This window comes from Terrapene carolina, unplaced genomic scaffold (assembly GCF_002925995.2).
Source record: "Terrapene carolina triunguis isolate 2854851 unplaced genomic scaffold, T_m_triunguis-2.0 Scaffold194, whole genome shotgun sequence".
NCBI lineage: Eukaryota > Metazoa > Chordata > Testudines > Emydidae > Terrapene > Terrapene triunguis.
Window position 1 is genome coordinate 8,206,980 of NW_020664545.1, and position 17,732 is coordinate 8,224,711.

At 46.4% G+C, this 17,732-nt stretch overlaps 1 protein-coding gene across 2 annotated transcripts in view; it reads left to right on the plus strand.

The window, feature by feature from the left end:
• Positions 1-5,922: 5,922 nt before the first annotated feature.
• SH3GL1 (SH3 domain containing GRB2 like 1, endophilin A2) overlaps positions 5,923-17,732 on the plus strand; it is a 47,441-nt gene continuing 35,631 nt past the window's right edge. Inside the window, exon 1 of one of the 2 annotated variants that reach the window (XM_024207245.2) lies at positions 5,923-6,343. In XM_024207245.2, coding sequence (XP_024063013.1) covers positions 6,299-6,343 — 45 coding nt within the window. In that variant the 5' untranslated portion in view covers positions 5,923-6,298. The remainder of the gene's footprint in view (positions 6,344-17,732) is intronic. The other variant, XM_024207246.2, reaches the window with a different exon arrangement.

A 17,732-nucleotide genomic window follows, 5' to 3' on the forward strand; every position in this document is an offset into this window, starting at 1 on the left:
GCCTCGGCGGCTCCACGCTTCGCCACGCTGATAGGCCCAGAGGGCCCCATGTGACCTCGCCCCCGCGAAGCCTCGCGAGAAGCCGCCCCCGCTGCCGGCTCCAGCAGCAGGAGGAGGAGGAGGCCCGGGGCTGCCGCCTATTGGCTGGAGGAGACTGCGCGCCATTGGTGCAAACAGCTGCCACCCTGCCATGCCCGGCTCATGATTGGCTGTAGCACCCACGGTTGGGTTAGGGCTGTGGGGTAGGACAGGTGAGGGTCTCGTGCTGTGCAGGTGGGGCTCTGCCACTCGCTTCTTGGGCAATGGGCCCTAGCCAGAGTGTGACTGTGACTCTGCGTGTGACCCCCCAGTGCCATGACTCTGAGTGTGCCATCAGCCCTGCTTCCCCTGAGTGTGCAAGGGGCAGCGTGCAGTGAGTCCTGCCCCACTTACTGTGCAACAGGGTCTGCTCCCTAACGTGTGACCCCTAGCATGCAGTGACGGAGTGTGCAAGGACCACTGCTCTGCCTGAGTGGAATGCCCAAGTGAACAATCGGCCCTGCTCTGCCTGGGTGTGCAGTGGATTTATTCAAAGCAGGCAGTGGCAGATTAGCCACTGGGCCAACAGGGCCCATGCCCAGGGGCCCCGGCCAATTGAGGGGCCCCTGAAAAATGTGCACCCTGTGTACTTCTGCTGGGGAGCAGGGGAAGCCCCCCGTACCCCGATCCTGCTCCCCAGCAGGACCGCCAGGTGGACGAAGCGAGGCAAACCTCCATGCGCTGACCCAGCTCCCCGGCAGGAGCACTGGAGGGAGGGAGGAGGGGCCCCCACTTAGGGTGACCAGATAGCAAATGTGAAAAATCAGGATAGAGGAGCCTATATAAGAAAAAGACCCAAAAATCAGGACTGTCCCTATAAAATCGGGATATCTGGTCACCCTACCCCCACTTGCTCTGGCCCAGGGCCCCATCAAACTATAATCTGCCTCTGAAAGCAGGAGTCATAAAGCCAAATTCTGCTTTCAGTCATGCTGGTTTAAATCTTGAATGATCCAATTAAATCAATGAATTGATCCCAGGTTTACACTGGCACGATAGAATAATTTGGTCATTCCGTGTGTATCCATATGAACCAAAACAAACCGATTTTAAGCGCCCTTTATTTCGAACTAAATGGCTCCGCTGTGTGGACGGGTGAAGGGTTAATTCGAATTAACGCTGCTAAATCCGAATTAAAGTCGTAGTGTAGACCAGGCCAAAGAGGCTGGTGAAATGTGACCTAAACCTGCTGAGTTTCTGACAGCTCTGTCCAGTAGTCCTGACTCCTAGCCCCTTCTCTAATTTACTGGATAGCGCTCCCTGCCAGTATATGAGCACAGGGACAGGGAAGAACATAAGGGGTCTTGGTTTTCTACTGGCACAAACCCAAAAAAATCCTGTGGCACCATTTCCAGCTTCCTGAGCAGTTATGTAGAGGGGCTCTGCAATGTAAGTGAGCATGCATGTACACAGATGATTTAGTGTGGGGAAAACATGCAATGGCTGGTGTGTGTAACTCTATATGTGTGAATGTGAAATTACCGAATTGCTCACACACGGGGGCAAATTTTACTAATTATTTAATTCTGAGTGTTACTAATTATTCACGTACTCCTTTATCTGGAAGTCACTGAAAAGGACTTGTCATACCATATGTTTATTGCCCATAGGAAAGAAATATTGATTTCTCAGGTCAGTTCTGCTGATGCAGGGTGCTCTATGTTGTCCTATAGGCCTCATATTATCAAAAAGTGGTGAACTAGAGTCAGATACAAACGATCAAGGCATCTAGCCAGCCTTTAATGAGCATTTGTTTAAGAATTCATACAAAGAGTTTAGCCAAAATTCTAGCATAACGCAGACGCAGCAAGAATCACAGAGAAAAGTGCATTCAAGACAATGTAAAGAATTCACAACAATGTAGAGCTTATTTTGAACTCCTTTGAGTTTGGGAAGGTTTTTGAAGAGCAGAGCAAGTGACTTCAATTCTCAGGTAAGGACAGATTGTGATCCAAATGCAGTCTGCCCTTTAGTGCCCACTAACAAGCAATGCATGCTTTTTAAACATGCACCAATGCAAAGGGAAAGCAAAGATCCCTGTTAACGGGACTTCTGAGAATCCTGAAGCCTGCACTCAGAGAGCCAAGTAGGAAAAATACTTCATGGAGACATCACCCGTAACTCACAGTTGAGGTTCCATGGAGATTGGGATTTGAAGCAGGAGTTTGTGTAATTTCTGTTTTTGCCTCAGTGTTTGAATAGCAGTAGTATGGGTAGAAACAGACTTTCTAGGATGTTTATTCTTTGAAAAATTATCTATTTTTAAAAAATAAATATTTGAAAATTGGCCATTTTTGATATTATAGGCAGGGCTATTTGGCGGGCAAGCCTATTAAATTTGCCGCACACTTCCCATTATAAGACCTTGTTGTTTTGCTTATACGTTTACCAAACTTTAACCATTTCTGCTGAAATTTTCCATACTGGGTGTCTGTCTCAGGCTGATTATTTTATTTATTTATTTATTTGCGAAATTTCTGCCAAAACCAGAAGTCTGACAAAGTTACAAAGTGACGACATGACTTTTGCACTTAAAGCAGGAATCCAGTCAGAACTGTGGCTTGGATCCACATCATAGCATAGACCAGTTAAAACCTCTGTTTTCACCCAACATGTTGGGGTGCTGGCGACAGAGTCTTCCCCCCTACTGCAGAGGCCTCAGCCCCGATGCACTGGAGGTGGGAGAAAACTCAGAGATCCAATAGCCATAAGTAAAAAGAACAGGAATACTTGTGGCACCTTAGAGACTAACAAATTTATTAGAGCATAAGCTTTCGTGGGCTACAACCCACTTCTTCGGATGCATATAGAAAAATAGCCATAAGTGTGAAGTGGGGCCCCACAGTCCCGCCTTGCTCATGGCAGGTGGCCCCACATGAGGCAAACCTAAGGGGACCAGCCCATGTTTTTGCTCTGCCATAGAGGTAAAACCATTAGGGCATACAGGGCGAGGGCTGGCTCTAGAGGGAACGGTGTCTGGCAGGGCCCTGTGTTGTCCACAGCCTTGTGCCCACCAGGGGTCCTCAGAGGCCTCACAGTGCACTCTGTCAGGTTGGCTCAATTCACATTAGGCATCCCAGAAGCCCCAGACCTCTGAGGAGGCCTAATCCCAACGCCAGAAACTTCTGGAGTGAGAAGATGACAGGGCAGACGCATGGAACGCTGCCCGGCTGTGCTGGTGGAGGCCGGGATTTTGTATTAGGTCTGTAACATTTCGGAGTGGGTGGTGTCTGTCTGTCTAGGAAGCTCCACCCCAGGCAACTTGGGGGTCCGTCTGTCGGTCGCCTTGTGTCTGACTCTTGATTTGGTGTGTTCATCTGTCTGTCCCTGTGTCTTGCAGGCTGCTCTGTCTATTCTTGTGTCTCCCTGGCTCTGGCCTATCTGTGCTGGGCTCCAGAGGCTGGGAGAGGTGGAAGCCTCTTTGCGACTGGGCGGAAGAAGCAGATTACAGACTTGCTCTCAGTCGCTGCATACACGACTTGCACGCCCGGTCTCATTCCAGTTCGGTTACATTTCATTGGTGTGACAAGCTTTGCACATGTTGACCATGTATGGAAAGTCTCATGCACAGAAATAGGACACATGTGCCCAGGCTTTTACACTCAGAGGGGTGTCCCTGTCCTCACTCTGAGACACTTGCACAAAACTTCCTGTCAGGATAGTTAAGCACTGGAATAAATTGCCTAGGGAGACGGCGGAATCTCCCTCATTGGAGATTTTTAAGAGTAGATTGGACAGACACCTGTCAGGGATGGTCTAGTTAATGCTTGGTCGTGCCTTGAGTGCAGGGGACTGGACTAGAAGACCTCTCGAGGTCCTTTCTAGTCCCATGATCTATGATACGCTGTCTCTGGTGCTTCAGCGTTGATGTATCAAAAGCTAGTATTGTTAGTGAGCAGTTAAGGATGCAGGTGAAGTAGTAACATAGCTGCAGATGGAATGCTGTGGTGGTCTATCTGCCATGTATTGCTTAAGGGGAAAGCTATGTTGAAAGTGAATTGTATATTTGGAGCAGAAAGTAGTGAGGTGTCAGTGGCTGAATCTTGGCCAATTTATGATTTCAGGCAGTCATATTAAACCCAGACAAAGCACAAGCTACGAGGTCAAATTCTGTTTTCCATGACATTGGTGTAAATCTGGAATAATTCCACTGCAGTCAATGGATTTAATCTCAGATTCACACCAAAGTAAATTAAAAAAATTAATAGAAAACAAACAAACAAAAAACAAAGCCCCCACCCCCCAACAGCCAAACACATGAAAAAGAGAACAGGAGAAACCTTTTCATATTTGTTTCTCCAGGTATAGAACAGGTAGAGTTGTAGGAACACATCTCTAGGGAGAAGAAACAGAGTTTGGGGTGAAAAAGTGGTCGTGCCTAATAGGCACAATTTTGTGGCAACCTTTCTTAGGGTTGCGAAATATTCAAATAAGACAAACATGCACTCAAGAAACTGTTGCAATCATTATTGCTAGCTTCTTTTTCAACAGTGGGCATATGTCTTGGAGTGGAGGATTTTTTTCCCGGGAATTCAGAGTTAAGAATGCATTTATTGTGAAACACTGAACATGTATCATCAACATTCATTGCAATCGAAAGACTAGCTTGGATTTTTCACTCCAAACACTGTTAATTACACTCTATTGGACTGCATCCGAAGAAGTGAGGTTTTTACTCACGAAAGCTTATGCCCAAATAAATCTGTTAGTCTTTAAGGTGCCACCAGACTCCTTGTTGTTTTTGTAGATACAGACTAACACGGCTACCTCCTGATTACTTGACTCTATTGGACTGTTTGTTTCTGATTCTGGACTGGATTTGATGTTAGAACTAATTCTACCCGGTATAACAAGTCTTGAACAAACCTAAGGTTCCGATTTATGAAATGAAAAACCAGAACGTATCAGGTGTTCCCAAAGAATTTCCTGGGACACCAAGAAATCATATGGAATAATGGGATTGTGCTGGTAAAATTGATCACTTTAAGTAGTTGCAATCCCAGAAACACGTATACACGTGCTTAACTTGACTAATGTGACTAGTCCCATCAATGGCTACGACTATGAAGTCGGTGGGCCTACTCACAGTGCATAAAGTTAAGCAACTCCATAAGTCTTTGCAGGATGGTGCGGGAGCTATGTTTTGACAGGACTGAGCTCTGAGAGTGAAAGGTCTTCCGTTCAAGGACTGTGACTTCATACCATCTATAATGTGCTTAGGGCAGTGTTGGCACTATATAAATGATAAATAAGAATAATTAATAATGCTTCTGTCTTGAGAGTTAATAGTAAATAATTGCAGTAATGGTGACGAGAAAATGAACGGTGATAAAACCATTGGAATCGTGACAGTAGTGAAAATAACAGCCATCTTACTTGGTCATGGTGAAAACGATAATCGTGATAAGTGGTGGTGATAACAGTGATCAAAAGTAGAGCTATTAGCAATGGAAATTATAATAATGCTGTTGCTCAATAGTGATAATAATAGTGATATAGCTATTAATCACAAGTACGCAGTACACCTGCTGTCCCAGCCTGGCCTGCGTTTGTTTGTGGGTCTCACGCGCGCTATGGTGCTCCTGCCTGCAGGGGGCGATGTAGCAGCACATCGCCTGCAGGGTGACTCTCTAGCCGCGGCCTCGCTTTCTATGGTGCTGCGGTAGGGACGTTCTCTCACACGCGCAGATCTATGGTAGTGGCTTATCCAAAGGGCGGATCTCGCTCCCCCGGGCCGGCAGGGGGCGGAGTGATTCCTGGCTTGACGCTCTAGCCAAGGGGCGTGCGTCCCTCCGCGGGGCTGGCCCGCTTCCGGCCTGGCCAGAGGCGGAAGTGTGCGGCGGGGTGCCATGTAACTTCCGGAGAGGAGTGGGGGGGAGGAGGCGCCGCCGCGCGGGGAGCCGGGGCCGTGTCCGTCTGTTTGTTTGTCTGTCCGTGGAGCTCCGCCAGGGCTGCCGGGGCATCCGCCCGCCGCTGTGTCAGGCGCTGTCTGTCCGTCGGCCCCTGTGTCAGGCGCTGTCTGTCCGTCGGCCCCTGTGTCAGGCGCTGTCTGTCCGTCGGTCCGTCTGTCTGTCCTGAGTCTCCGGCTGTCCCCGTGTCAGGCTCGGGTCGGTCTGTCTGTCTGTCCTGAGTCTCCGGCTGTCCGTGTGTCTTGGGTGCTGGTCGGTGCAGGGCTGATCAGTGCCTGGGCCCCCCCCCCGAGGCTGGGAGAGGAGGCAGCATGTCTGTGGCTGGGCTGAAGAAGCAGTTCTACAAAGCGAGCCAGGTGAGAGACCCAGAGACTGACACCCCTCGCGCTCACGTCTACAGCAGGTTATAATAATAATAATAATATATGGAGATATACCTATCTCATAGAACTGGAAGGGGCCTTGAATGGTCATCAAGTCCAGTCCCCTGCCTTCACTAGCAGGATCAAGTACTGATTTTGCCCAGATCCCTAAGTGGCCCTCTCAAGGATTGAACTCACAGCCCTGGGTTTAGCAGGCCAATGCTCAAACCACTGAGCTATCCCCCCCAAGAGAGGTTGCCCTCACCTCTCTTGCATGTCTCCAGTTGTGGCAAGGTTGGCAAACATTGGCCAAGTTTGGGAAGTCTTGTGCACGGAGCCTCAGGGACCTGTGTTGCCAGACTCGTATTGACACTCAGAGGTGTTGCCTCGGTTATCAGACACTTGCACGCCTACATGGCCTCCTCCACAGATCCCTTACAGTTGCACCCTCAGAAAGTCTTCCCCCATTGCACTTTCGGACACTTGCACTCACACGGATTCTGGCGCTTCAGGGTTCAGCCAACATGGTGCCCTTTCATTCCTGGCATCACCATTTGCCCCCTGTTCAGATTTCTCTGCTGTTGTCCATGTATGTGTGTCCAGTACAAGTGCTGATCCCTACCGGAAAATAGACCCTTCTTGAGTGTTGACCCAGTCTCGGAATGGTTTGACACGGCATTGTTTTACCTCAGTTTATTTTTGAGGCTGGCAAGAATGGGCTGAAGTGGAAAGGGAGATGGCTCGAAATTGCAGCTGCGGAGGAGGGGTTGTGACAGCAACGGGAGATATTTCTGAATTAAAAGCTTCAGGTTGGCTGTGGCACTGCCAACTGACTATATACGGCTTCATCTTCCAGGAAAATATCTAGGTTAATGTCTTAAGTGTGCCTGTACTGAGTGTCTCCACCTTTTCTCACAACAGATTTAGCCTTTCTAGTGCATACTGAGTTACCTTTTGTTAATGAGATTTGTTTTGCATTTTGGTGAAAATGATGCAGGCTCACTGTAATGTTCTCTCTGATATAAACAAAGATGTGCACAGGGAGGCAGCAGGTAAAACAGATGGCTGCTTATTATTCTTGCATCCATTTTTTCTTCCCCCTCAATTCCTACTTGCTTTATAGCCACCATTCCTCTTGGCTTCCATCTGTCTGGTCTCTTCACTGGAAACGAATTTGTTCTGGAAGTGTAGAGAAGGGGTGGAATCAATCACCATGGGATGCAGAAGTCTAATTCAGAAGTTAAATGTTTTTGGTTTAAAAAAGATGAGCTCAATCAAATTAGTGACTTGATCCTATTGTTGTGAAATTGTAGCAGAGCTCTGTGTGTGGAAATAAGGATGCGGTTGTTTTTGTGACCCGATTTGTGGCAGGAATGCTGAAGTATTTCCTTGTTTTGAAGGGGGAGGAATGGTGGATAAGACCTGTCCACTGCCACATTCTACAATATTGGTGTTCTTGGGTTTCCCCCCTCAGCAAAGAGAAATACTCCGTCTTCCTAAATGTGTATGTGTGTAGTTCTTTTCCTGCCAAGTATTGGATGTGGCATATAGGTCCTCTTTAAATTGCATGTCAAATCCACAAGTGAAACAAGATGCCAACGTTATCTATTCCTTAGGCTACTCTGTGCTCTTTAGACTTTTATACCATCACCATGACTACTTGTTTATTCTGAACTCAGGAAGGTGATCAGGAAACTGTCCTGTCACCTGAAGTGTCATCTTAATTCCTCCCATATAGAAACACTTCTAAAACTCAAATATGCCATGTGTTGCTTAGTGGAAATGAAATGAGCCTTCCACTTGGGCCAGTAAGCGGAGAGGTGTGTGTGTGTACTAGTGCTTCTGTATATTTCATTGCTATAAGTGCACCTTTCAAAGGTGCACTGCAAGTAGCGAGTGAGAATTTTCTTATGTCTTGAACTTGTTTTGTAATGGGCAGTTTATTGTGAGTGAATTGCAGGAGTTCTCTGGTCAGCGGGCACAAATACATCTTAAGGTTATTGGAGTAGAAAACTCTAAATGGCCTAACTATAAGATGTGCTGCAGTTCTCTGAACATTGAGTTAAAAATTAAAAAAATAAGTCACGTGTCTGAAAAGATGGGAAGGAAAAAAAAGTTGGAGGAAGTTGGGAAGACTGTGAAAGGTACCAAGTGGAGTGAAATTCTGGACCAGAAGATGGGGTTGTAACTAGGAATAACAAGCCCTTGTTGCTGCCCTTTACTAGACCCCAGGTACAACAAGCTGCAGCATAACCTCAGGAAATTCCCTCTTCCTTGATGATAGCTGGCATCAGGAACTGGAAAAGGTTTTGTGGTATGTGAATGTGATGAAATCTGGGTTTTTGGGGTGGGTGTGTGTTTTACAGGAAATGGCAACCTTAAGATTCTGGGAGAAAACCTGTCCAATGTGCACATTTTTAATGACTGATTAGCCAAGTAGTTATTTAAAAACTCTCTCGATAGGACAGGTAAAAACCATGGTACTGAGTTCAAAAATTGTGTGTTCAGGCTTTCATTACAAAGGGATCCTACCCACAAATCAATGATGGGATCCAAAATTCTCCAAATAAACGAAAGTGAGGCTTGGGATGACTTTCCTGCTTCTCAGGGAATTCACACACTAGTTCTCCCTTGTCCTCTTGGCTTCTGCTAACCATCCCGCTTAGAGAGGACTTATCCCTGTGACTTATTAATGCTTCTGAAGTGAACCCTTTTTTTTTTTTTTTAGATCATCACTGGAATGCGCCAAGTATCAACAAAATTTTCTTTGGGAAGAGCATCCCTCAGATATCCCTAAACAGTATCCATTCTCCCCCATTTAAAATGACAGTTGAACACTGTGTGCGTCTCTACCAATAGACTCGTTATATTTTCCAGGCACAAAGTGTAAACAAACAGTTCCAGTGAAGCGCAGCTTAATCCAAGTATGTTTGCTAAGTGGTTTTGCCTCCTTTCTTGGTTACCTTTATGAAAAAGAACTTTGCTAAAAAGGAAAAACAAAGGAATAGATTGCTGAAGGCGTCACTCCTCCTGACTACTTAAAACAAACTCTTGGATCATGTGCTTTAAGATAGTCCAAGGGGAAAGGTCGGCTGGGAATCGCTTGTTGGAGGATTTCACTGTCATAGATCACTGTGGTGTTTTAAGCAGTGAAAGTTCGTGTCTGAGTCAAAAGCAATGTGTTTCTCAAGACTAAATACATCACTCTGGAACAGGTGATGAAAGCTTTCTTCGGGTGGGACATATCTAAAATTGAATTGAATTCCCACTTCTCTTTGGTTGGTGGGGGTTTTTTTGTTTCTAATATTTTCAGTTCATTTTGTAAAAAAAGCACTGATCCCAGGTTCTGTGCGCTTGTGCGAATGTTAAAGCCTCACAGAATTGAAGTGAGCAATAGCCACGGTGCAGAAATTTGTTGGTGACCTGTCCCTCTCTTTTCGCTTTATTTGAATATTTAGACTGTGTCCAAGGGCATTTTAAAAACCAGGAGACAAGGAGTATGCACAATTGCATCTGGAGTCCTTTTTCACATCTCCCTGCTGGTGCTGCCAAGATTTGGAAACTGATCTAATTCTGGCAAAACCTAGTTTAATGGGAGGCTTGCTGCCAATGTTCACGGCATGGTTGCAGAAGTGAATTGCATGTTTCACAGGGAGGTGGGAGGAAGGGAATCTGTCCTGCACTTCTCTTTCTGAGGATGGACATGGCTAACTGCTCTCAGGGGTTTGAGTTGGTTTGACAACGGCTAAAGCTACAGAGTCTATTTCTCGGAGGGGTAGGGCCCAATCACACCCATTCTGTTCCCCTTGTCTCTCCCATGTGCACGCACTCACAGTATCCCACCCACTTCTGCTGTGCTCCTGGGGTGAAGGGGCGAGAAGAGAAGACGTCACAGGCTGATTAGTTATTTTTGGCTGTCATGGAAGATTTGGATCTCCCACACATGTGGATTTGGCAGTGGCTTTCTTAAAGAGCTGTATTTAATTCCATTTCTGCTGTTAAACAGGGCAAGTTGTATGAAGCATTTAAGCCTACAAAGGAATCTAGCAATCCTCTCTCCCTTCAAAAAAACTGCATTGTTGTGCCAGTGAGTGTGGGATCCTCTCCCTCCCAATGACCGAGGACACGCTGCCAAATCCTCCTCCAGCTGAGCAAGGCGGTGCTGATGGCCATGAAGAGGACTTGATCCTGCCCCATTGTGTTCCTTAGAGATGCCTTTGGCGTCTACGTCAGTGGTTTGCACTCTTCTTGGGTGAAGCTGCCAGGCTCCCCCGCAGCAGAAAGCAATGGAGCTTGTAGCAAAAAAACCCCAAACCCAATCCAAAACAACCCGTTCTGGCAAAGTGTTGCAGGTGGTGAATAGTTATCCTGTGTGCATGCAGAACAAGTCCTGCTGCTTCAGAGTTAAATGTCCCTCTTTTAAAAAAGATGCCGATTTCTCCCTAGAGCGAGGAGAAGAAACAGCCTTGAGATTTCTGTTTGCTTTTGAGTTTCAGCATCTTGATTTGAGAGCAAGCCTGGGAAAATAATTGTCGCGCTCTTACCATTGTGTCAGTCATGGCTCTGATCCAGTCTGGCAATTCCTCAGGTCTTCCTAGGCCAGTATCCTGTCTCTGACAGTGGCTGGGTACCAGATGTTTCACAGGGAGGTGTAAGAGCCCTGCAGTAGGCAGATGGGGTATAATCCGTCTCCTGTCTAGGTCTCATCCTGCTCTCTAACAGAGATTGGCTTAAACTGTGAAGCATGAAGTTTAATATCCATTCCAAAACTTCTGGTGTCATTAATTAGGATAACTCTTGATATCCTTATAAATATCTAATCCTTGTTGATCTTAAATTAACTCAGACCTGTCCCACATAACAGGTTTAACTGGGGCCTAGTCTACCCTTGAAAATTGTACTGGTATAATTATGTCAGATGGGGTGTGATTTCTCCCTCCCCTGCCTTTTTTTTTTTTTTTTTTTTAATTGGTATGGTTATACCGGTACAGGCCCTAGGATGGATGCAGTTACGTTCATAGACTATCAGGGTTGGAAGGGACCTCAGGAGGTCATCTAGTCCAACCCCCTGCCCAAAGCCCAGACAGATTTTTGCCCCAGATCCCTAAATGGCCCCTTCAAGGATTGAGCTCACAACCCTGGGTTTAGCAGGCCAATGCTCAATCCACTGAGCTAGGTGGCCTAGTGGCTTGAATGGGCCTTAGAAGACCTGGGTTTTATTCCCAGCTCTGTCACTGGCCTGCTGGGTGACCATGGGTAAATCATTTCACTACCCTCTGCCCCAGTTTCCCCACATGTAAAATGGTATAAGGATAGTGTGACGACCTTTTGTAAGTTACTTTGAGATCTACTGCATAGGAGCTAGGCATTATCTTCTTATAGTGATACAGGTATCCCCCTTCCCGTATGATGATAGCTGTACTGGTATAATCACCTTTATACCGATAGCACTGAATTGTGGGATGGAAGGTGGTATTGTTAAAGCAGTACAACTTTCTAGTGTGGACAAGGCCTAACACAGTAGTACAAAGCGATGTAAACTGCCAGTCTTGTCTATACTAAAGCTCCCATTTCTGCTAAAGCTGATTCAGGTGAACGTGAGGGCTCGTATTTTTATTTATTTATTTTTTCATTAAAATTTCCTTTTGTAGACCTGGCCGTGGTGGAGATAGCAGGCTTGATTCGGTTAGGGGAAACCCCTCATCCCCGCTGTTTGGGGGTAGCAGTACTAGATCTTGCTAGCAATAGCTGTTTGCTTCTTTCTTGATTTCAGTCATAGTGTGGGCAGGGCTGTAAATTGGGTCACTTCTGTTTAAACGTGAAGCCTGCACTGACTGAAGCTGTGACCTTGCACATGCTCAATCCTGCCAGGGCTGATATACTGAGGGGCCTTTCTCTAGCTCATCACTACTGCATTGGGACCCTTCTGTGGGCCCATCTACATAACAAGAGGTCTGTGAACTGACATCGCTTTTATAATAGACTCAGCCTAACAAAAACTTAACATCTACCTGGACTGAGTCTTCATGTTTCTAAAACAGGCTGGAGACTAGACCAAAATGTCTTTCTAAAACAGGTCTGACATGCTTTGGCCTTGATCAAGCTGACCCCACAAACCTTGCTGAACCTGGCCGCCTTTATAAACTGGCTCAGCAAATAATGGATGATTTTTCTAATGCCACTGGACCGTGCTTCTCTATCCTCTAGCCCAGTGTTTCTCAACTTTTTTGATACCTGGGACCGGCTTACTGCCTTCCTAAACTGCCAGGGGGATCTCAGGGACTGGCGCTGGTCCACGAACCGGTCATTGGGATGGGCTAGAGCAGTGCTTCTCGCCCATCCCATCCTTGGGAGCTTCTGGCTTCCAAACGCCACAGAGGTCCTTGCTGCAGCAGCTAACTGTTGAATCAAAAGATAGAATCGTAGAATGTCAGGGTTGGAAGGGACCTCAGGAGGTCATCTAGTCCAACCCCCTGCTCAAAACAGGACCAATCCCCAGACAGATTTTTGCCCCAGATCCCCAAATGGCCCCCTCAAGGATTGAACTCACAACCCTGGGTTTAAACAGGCCAATGCTCAAACCACTGAGCTATCCTGAACTGTATAGTAAGAAAGCAGTGCTGCTTGATTTGTGAAATAAAGACACATCCTCTTCCCCCAGTAGGATTTGGGGAGGAGAGAGGGTTACTGCTCCCCCTTTCCTGGTCTGAAATGCAAAGCCCAGCAATCTCTTCCCCCATGTATGAAACGCAAAAGCCATCACCCAAGGGAAGGCGGGTAGCAGTAGATAGGTCTAACAGTCCCACAACCCTGTGGCAGATATTGGCAATCCTGAAAAGTGACAGGTGTCAGTAACTCCGCTCTCTCTCTCATATACAAGTGCTCTTTCGTGTGGCTGGTGACTACTTTCATGATCTCTTCCTTTGATAGCAAGAGCTTTTCCTTCAGCGCAGTCCAAGAGCCAGAACAATTCTCTGTAACCCGATGATAGTTGTTATAGCTGGAAGAGTCAAGAGAGCTCTAGGATCAATTTGCATGCGTGCACCCTCTCCAGCCAGTTGCTAATGAGTCCCAAGAAGTTCCTTCCACTTAATTTGACACCAACTCAGCAATGTGGTGGTATGCGCTGAAATGCCTGCGAGATGAGGTCTGGTCCCAGGCATGCAGTACAAGGACGGTTTTGTGGCTGGGGGAGAGAATGCAGCTGACGGGGGTGGATAGAATTTCTCCCATTGTCACGCGGGCTGGGCTGGCATTTCCTTGATCTATATACCTGGGGCATGTTCTTCCTCTTGTGGCTTTACACTTGCATCTTCATTTTTTCTTGAGGTTGCTACTTTATAAGAAGTATTAAAAATAAATAAATCTGCAGAGCTGTAACAAGTCAGTTCCTTACATTGTCCTTTAGCACTTCTGTCAGAGTAATATTTGTCTTTCTGCTCACTTCCTTCATTCTGCATACAGAAGCCAGGTGGTGGGTTCCTCTGGAATGTCTGCGGGTGAAACGTGTCACTTCAGGACTAGCTGCACAACATATCCTCTTGTAGAAGGGAGACCGGTTGTTAGCCGTGCAATGTGCAGGATAACCTTTACATTAAACAACAAAACAAAACAGCTCGCCGTTACCTTACGGTCTCTTTAGATCACTCTGGCAGTACACAGGGGCATTAAAGTGGACGTAAGTGCTGCTCTGGGGCCATAGGTGTGCTTTAGTCTTGTTCTGCAGGATGGAGTCCAGGGAGTGAGAAGAGAATTCAGTCTCTATGGCTCGCTCAGTATCTGGCCCTTCTGCTGAGACTGCCAATAAGGAGATAGCCAAGGTTGCTTAATGGGAACATCATTTTGCCTCAACCCTTTTTTAGTTCATCAGGATTTTGTAAGAGATCTGGGACCTTCGTCAACCCCAAAAGAGTCGCCAAACATGCGGCTTCTTTTTCCCAGCTATGCAATGCTAAAATAAAACTGGGGTGCCTGTCGTGGTGTTTTGTGTCACTGGAGCATGTACAACCCCACCCCCAGTGAGACTGGAAAACATTAAGCTACTATTGGTTTAAAAATTGAGTTTTCTATTGAAAGCCCACTTTCACTTCCTGCAAACGTTGACCATGAGGGGTCTTTGGTGACTTGTCTTGTTAATGTTTCAGTGGGAAATTGCCAGTTGATGCTAAGCAGGCATATTTGCACGAAATGAGTGCATAATGATTTGATGCATGGAAAATCACTTTCATTAAGTTAGGTGGGTGAGTGGACTAGTCGGCAGTGTTGTGATCTGGAAGCCTGTCCTCTAGGACTTGAAGTGTGGAGTGAGTGGTCTCACAAGAGATTAATTTTAAAAAATTGTCATACACAAAGTATTCTAGTTGCAAACCAAATCTAGCAAAACTAAACCACCCTGAAACAAATGTATATAAAAATGTGGATTTAAAAAACAATATAAATTGGCAACATGGTCAGTTGTGATACTAGCCTGGGAAAAGGAATTCTAATATAGTCAGGAATGACTTGAAGAGAGCGTCAGATTCAACAGATATTTTCAAACTGTTCATTTTCAGTGTCAGATTCACTCTAGAGTAAATGGTTCTGAGCAAAAATCAATGTAAGGTCTAAGTTGGAAACATGAAAATACTTTGCGAAGCAGACTAGGACCTGCAACAGGAAGATGATATTAAATGGCAAGGTTAGAAAGCCACTGAATGAGAGTATACTCTTTCTCCTATGTGCTTATTTCGGATATAACATTCCATTAGGTCCGACCTGGCATGGAAAAGGCGTTCTCTGTAATCATCGCAGCAGAAGGGTTTTTAGAAACAACACTTAGTTCTAACTTCGCTGCCCTTGGAACCATTTGTGGACTTTCCTGTCGTGTTAGTTTCCAATTTTGAAACCATTGGTTCAAATACTTCAATTTTACTTCCAAACAGTTCTTGGGAGAAGTCGCTTCAAGACAACCCGGGGTCCACTCTGACATCAGTAGAGCCGTGTGAGTTTATATGTTCTGATGATCAAGACTGAAAGTAGAATAAGGGCCCAAAATTGTGGTGCACTGAACTCCCCAACTTCCATCGGAATCAGCAGTGCTCAGCATCAGGCAGGATTGGGCCCCAGTTGCCCCATCCAAAGGGGTGGAGAGCTTGAATTGATTAAGTTAAACATTGTGTTATGCTGGCAGTAATGAACATGACTCATGGGGCACATGTTCTATTAATATTAACCCAGCCAGGAATCCCCTGCAGTCCTCCAGGTCTGGCTTTCCGCATTAATGTGCTCCTGAGGGAGGGAGCCTGGGGAAAACCTGACTTGTTTAAGCACAGCGTAAGCATGGGACAGCGTTGTGTCCCATGTATAGCATGACAATCGTGTATTACACAGCATGGAATCCAGTATGTTGTTGAGAGGACGTAGAGAGGGACTCTCCTATTCAGCTAATCAGTCTTCGTTATACTTCAGTCGGTCATCCTAGTCTGACGCAGAGAGGCACAGAGCTCCTGTGAGGTGCCAGTTGCTATCGCTGGAGATCACTGTTTCAATGATTTATGTGTTTGCTGAGCTGTGTGCATCTGTGGAGGTGGGAGAGTTGGGAAGCATAGAAGCGTTCAGTTCTGTTACACCCATTTCTTCTACAGTGAACTTGGTTGGCAGTGAATTTACCAGTCTGTCCTAGGTAATAATACTTATACAAACATTTGCCATTGCAGACACCTAAAAAGAGACATTGCTCACAGTATATCTTAATATTATTGGCCCTCTCCTTTCTTGCATCCTTTGTCAGCAATGAAGTAGTTAAAATAACACTGTTTCTATTATCCTCATAGAACAGCATTGACAGCCCCCCCCTCTCTGAGCTATGGTTTCAGCCTGTCTGCAAACTCAGGCCGATGTTGCTGCATTGGTTGCAATCCCTTCACGTTTTAAAGGTTTCCTTTGAAACCGTAAAGGCTTGGTAGATTTCTTGATCCCAAAGGTGGCAGTTGAGAGAAGTACTAGCTCAGTACCCACAGCTCAGTTCAACACCCTCATCTATGAGTGAGGAAAGTATTATCCCCATTTTACAGATGAGTAGGGCTCTACCAAATTCATGGTCCATTTGGGGGAAATTGTATGGTCATAGGATTTAAAAAAGCTTGAATTTGATGGTTTTGGGTATTTAAATCAGAAATGTCACGGTGTTGTAACTGGGGGGGTCCTGATCCAAAAGGGAAGGGTCGCAAGGCTATTAAAATATATGGAGATATACCTATCTCATAGAACTGAAAGGGACCCTGAAAGGTCATCGAGTCCAGCCCTCTGCCTTCACTAGCAGAACCAAGTACTGATTTTGCCCCAGATCCCTAAGTGGTCCCCTCAAGGATTGAACTCACAACCCTGCGTTTAGCAGGACAATGCTCAAACCACTGAGCTATCCCTCCCCCCCATTGTAGGGGGGGTTGCGGTATTGCCATCCTTAGTTCTGCGCTGCTGCTGGCGGCGGCGCTGCCTTCCGAGCTGGGTGCCCCGCCAACAGCCGCCCATCTCGGAAGGCAGTGCAGAAGTAAGGGTGGCAGTACTGCGGCCCCTACAGTAGCCAGATTTCACGGGGAAGGCCAGATTTCATGGTCCGTGATGCGTTTTTCACGGCCGCGAATTTGGTCGGGCCCTACAGATGAGGGAATCCAGGACACAGGAAGGATACACAGCTTGTTCAAAGCCGGAGTGGCAGATCCAAGCATAAAACTTAGGAGTTCTGGCTCCTCGTCCTGTTCTCATTTCACTGACTGGGCCACACCACTCTCCCCTATTTGTATCTATATAAATGTGTTAAAGTTGAGAACTGTCCTTGTTTTATAAAAGATCAGTAGGTCATGGGTGAGTGTCAGTGAACTATCGAAAGTGTCAGGAAACAGGAAGGTGCTGGGGGATAGGTTCCTGAATGCAGAGAAAGGAAATACTTCCTCCCATCTCTCCCCACCAACACTTCCCCCCAGGGAAGGAGCAAAACAAGGATGAGATCAGGCAGGCCGGATTGTGAAAACGGATTCATTTCTATAGCACGTCCTCGTTTCTCGACCTTATTCTGCATACAGTAATGCCTTTGTGTGGGCTTGCTGCCCCATTGCTCCTCCATCAAACAGGTAGCAATTCTGGAGGAGCTGCCAACCTCATCACAGAAGGTCTTCTGCCTTCCTGCAGTGGTTGGCGCCAACTAGGTAACCCTCTCTGAGGAATCGCTGTAACACGTGTATAGATTCAAGGCATAATTGTGGCTTTCACCAGCTTGCCGTTTCTGCAGGCTCTTTTGGGGGAAAGTGCACATTCGGCCAAAGGAAAAGGTTCCCCATCAATTCCACTCTGGGGTCAAAGTAGCAGAGATGTGGGGCTTTGAGTTCTGGGCTGTAGCCATATTGCA